Source organism: Ochotona princeps, chromosome 4 (genome assembly GCF_030435755.1).
Source record: "Ochotona princeps isolate mOchPri1 chromosome 4, mOchPri1.hap1, whole genome shotgun sequence".
Taxonomy (NCBI): Eukaryota; Metazoa; Chordata; class Mammalia; order Lagomorpha; family Ochotonidae; genus Ochotona; species Ochotona princeps.
Window position 1 is genome coordinate 12947819 of NC_080835.1, and position 3277 is coordinate 12951095.

A 3277-nucleotide genomic window follows, 5' to 3' on the forward strand; every position below is an offset into this window, starting at 1 on the left:
AGAGCTTAGATTTCAGGACGATGGTGGACACACTGTCCTCTTCACTGTGCCCTCTAATGCTTACTTACCAGAGACTTTGTTTCCCCTGAAAGCACAGTGCCTTGTGGTCCTGAGGATTTCTGTTTCCAGCCTCTCCAGAGCTACTCAAGTTCTCCATGCCCATATGAATTTTTAAAATTTCATTTTGTTTTTAATGTTATCCACTTCTCTATGTATTTCTAACTGTGATTGGGTCAGAAAAATCAATATTTCTGCTTGACCCAGTCTTTCCTTATTTACTCTCTATGTTTAGTCTATATGTAGTTTTTTCGCTTCATGATGTTTTAAAGCACTACATATTAATTTTAGTGAACTTTCATAGAATTCTTCAGTATATAACTAGTGGATTTATCATAAAATGCAGCATAACATAATTATATATAAGCACAAACTACATAATGATCCTAATAATATTTTAATGAATAAATAACATAGATTTCTAAGGAATAAAATGGGTGCATGAAAACACCAAGACTAGGAAACATTTTTCCTAAAATAGAATACTTTTCACAAACTGCAAAATATTGATATTTTTGATAACATATACATGTAGAATCATCTTTTGTTTTTTATTTGATATAAGGACTTTCACTGAATGTATTATTATATAAATGGACACAATGCTCACATTTACATATAACCTATATACTACTTCAGTATACATTAGAGCATATCAAGACCAATTTTATTATCTGATACAATAAAAATGTTATGTAATGAGTTGTTATTCCACACCTTCATGCGATAAAAATAGGAAAAATAGGCTGTACATATTCATTGATGTGTTTCTGACTGAAAGTTTTCTACTTGTGGACGATTGAATCTATGGATATTTCTGTATTAATATTTATGTATTAATATCTAATTTGAATAAATGAGCTACAACTTAAACATGTACAACTATTTATTTACAGCACATGACTAATTACTTAAGACAAAATTTTATTCTTTAGTTTCTTTAGAGCCTGTTTCACATCCTTGTTCCGAAGGCTGTAAATCAGAGGGTTCAGCATGGGGATCACTAGGGTGTAAAACACTGAGGTCATCTTGTCTTGGTCTAGAGAGTAGGAAGAACTTGGTCTGAAGTACATGAAGAGCATAGTTCCCTGGAAAATGGCAACTGCAGTTAAGTGGGAGGTGCAGGTGGAGAAAGCTTTGAGCCTCCCCTCAGCAGAGGGCATCTTTAAGACTGATAAGATGATGTAACAGTAAGAGACAAGAACTCCTGAGATAGTACTCAGTTCAATGAATCCAAACACAGTGAAGATCACCAACTCATTGACCTGAGTATCTGAGCATGATAGCAACAGCAGAGGAGGGACGTCGCAGAAGAAGTGATTGATCTCATTAGAGCCACAGAAACACAAGCGGAATGTCAGTGTGGTGTGTGTCAATGCATCTGTCATTCCTACGAGGTAAACCCCAGCCAACAGCTGGAAGCAAGTCCTACTGGACATGTTGACTGTGTAGAGCAAAGGGTTGCTGATGGCCTGGTACCTATCAAAGGCCATCACCGCCAGCAGCAGACACTCAGTGTCTGTAAAGATACAGAACACAAAAAACTGCAGAGCACAGCCAACGACTGAAATAGACATGTTCTTCTCAGCAAGTAGGCCCACCAGCATCTTGGGTCCAACTGCAGTGGAGTAACAGAGATCAGCAAAAGAGAGGTGGCTGAGGAAAAAGTACATTGGGGTGTGCAGCTGGGAATCCAGTTGGATCAAAATGATCATTCCAAGATTTGCTAGAAAATTCAAGAGATAAACAACTAGGAATATGCAAAATAGGATCATTTTCATCTCTGGGTTATCAGTAATTCCCAAGAGAAAGAATTCATTTATTGAGGAACAATTTCCCCTGTCCATTCTACTTTGATCTTCTAACTATACAAAATCAATCACAGAAGGGGTAGGATAAGTCCTTTGTTGACTTATTAAACAGTATCATCAAGAAGTTGTTACGTGAGTCTGAAAGCTGTGTAGAGCAATGAGCTTGCTACTTCACATACTCTGTGACTGGAGTGAGTGATGTCAGTCCAGGTATATTCAAGTCACATCCAGCTTTTGGCCATTGCATGTTCTGGGAGGCAGCAGAGAGGTACCTGGATCCCTGTCACCCACTTTGCACACCTGGATTGAATTCTGGAATTCCAGATTCAGCTTGGCACGGTGTTGGCTGTTGGAAGTTCTCTCTTAAGCTGTCTCTTTGTATGTGCCTTTGAAACTAAATGAAAATAAACAATAAATGTAAAATTCAGAACAAGGCAGAAGTAGGCGTGTCAATTATCATTTTACTTGGAGAAAGTAACCAAGGCAAGTACCACTTCTGAAGAGAAATTTTCATGTGAATTAATGGCAAGAGTATCTGTATATCAAAGCCAGTTTCCAAATTTTCATTCTCAGTTTATAAGTAATTCTTGCAATGTGTAGTCCATCTTAGCTTCTATCATTAATTTCTGGCATTGGTTTTTAATTAACCCAAAGTTGTTTCTCAGTTAAAAACAACATAAAAGAAATTCAAAATTAGTTAAGCCAAGCAAGAATTATAAGACTAACATTTCTCATGTGGTCTGTAATGTATTGTGTGATTATGCAAATAAAATTAATTTAACATAATGGTGCAGAATATGTTAATTAATATCACTATGTTGCTTTTCATGTTTGAAATAATTAGGGTTTACTGAAATCTGAAACACATTTTTATGAGATGTTCTGTTATTCATCACCAGTGGTTTGCCAGAGTGGTTATAACTCCCTTCGTATAATTCAACCTGCTCTGATCAGAAAAATCCACGAGAAACCATAGACGTGATTAAAAAAAAAAAAGCAGGAAACAGCTGAATATAAAAAGTATACCTGCTTTGTTAAGCAATAGTATCAAAATTATTTGGATCTCAATAATTATCATTTTCAGTTTTCACTGACATTTAGATAGACATTAAAAGCAAACTGGAAGGACAAAGAATAATGATTTTAGATCCACATGGGCTTCCATTTCCTGTGGTTATACACACAGTCACTCCTAGGTTGGAAGTGTAGATATGTGTGTGTTTATTTGGAAAAATATCGGAATTATTGTGATCATTTACACTTCAGTATCTTGATATAATACTTGCTTGGACTTCAGTTTACATGTATTGCTACTTTATTAACTTCACTCATTATTTGACTGAAACATTTATAATAAATAGAGCTAATTTTAAGTTTAAGCTTAAATGCATAGTATCACTTGCAAAGTA

At 35.5% G+C, this 3277-nt stretch overlaps 1 protein-coding gene across 1 annotated transcript; it reads right to left on the reverse strand.

The window, feature by feature from the left end:
- Positions 1-968: 968 nt before the first annotated feature.
- Positions 969-1904, reverse strand: LOC101532207 (olfactory receptor 5W2-like). The gene has a single exon (XM_004585531.2). It carries the CDS (start codon positions 1902-1904, stop codon positions 969-971), a length of 936 nt encoding a protein of 311 aa, XP_004585588.2.
- Between the last annotated feature and the right edge of the window lie 1373 nt (positions 1905-3277).

What these genes read in the sequence shown, in the direction of transcription:
- LOC101532207 (XM_004585531.2), bottom strand. Translation starts at nt 1,904, where the DNA reads ATGGACAGGGGAAATTGTTCCTCAATAAATGAATTCTTTCTCTTGGGA.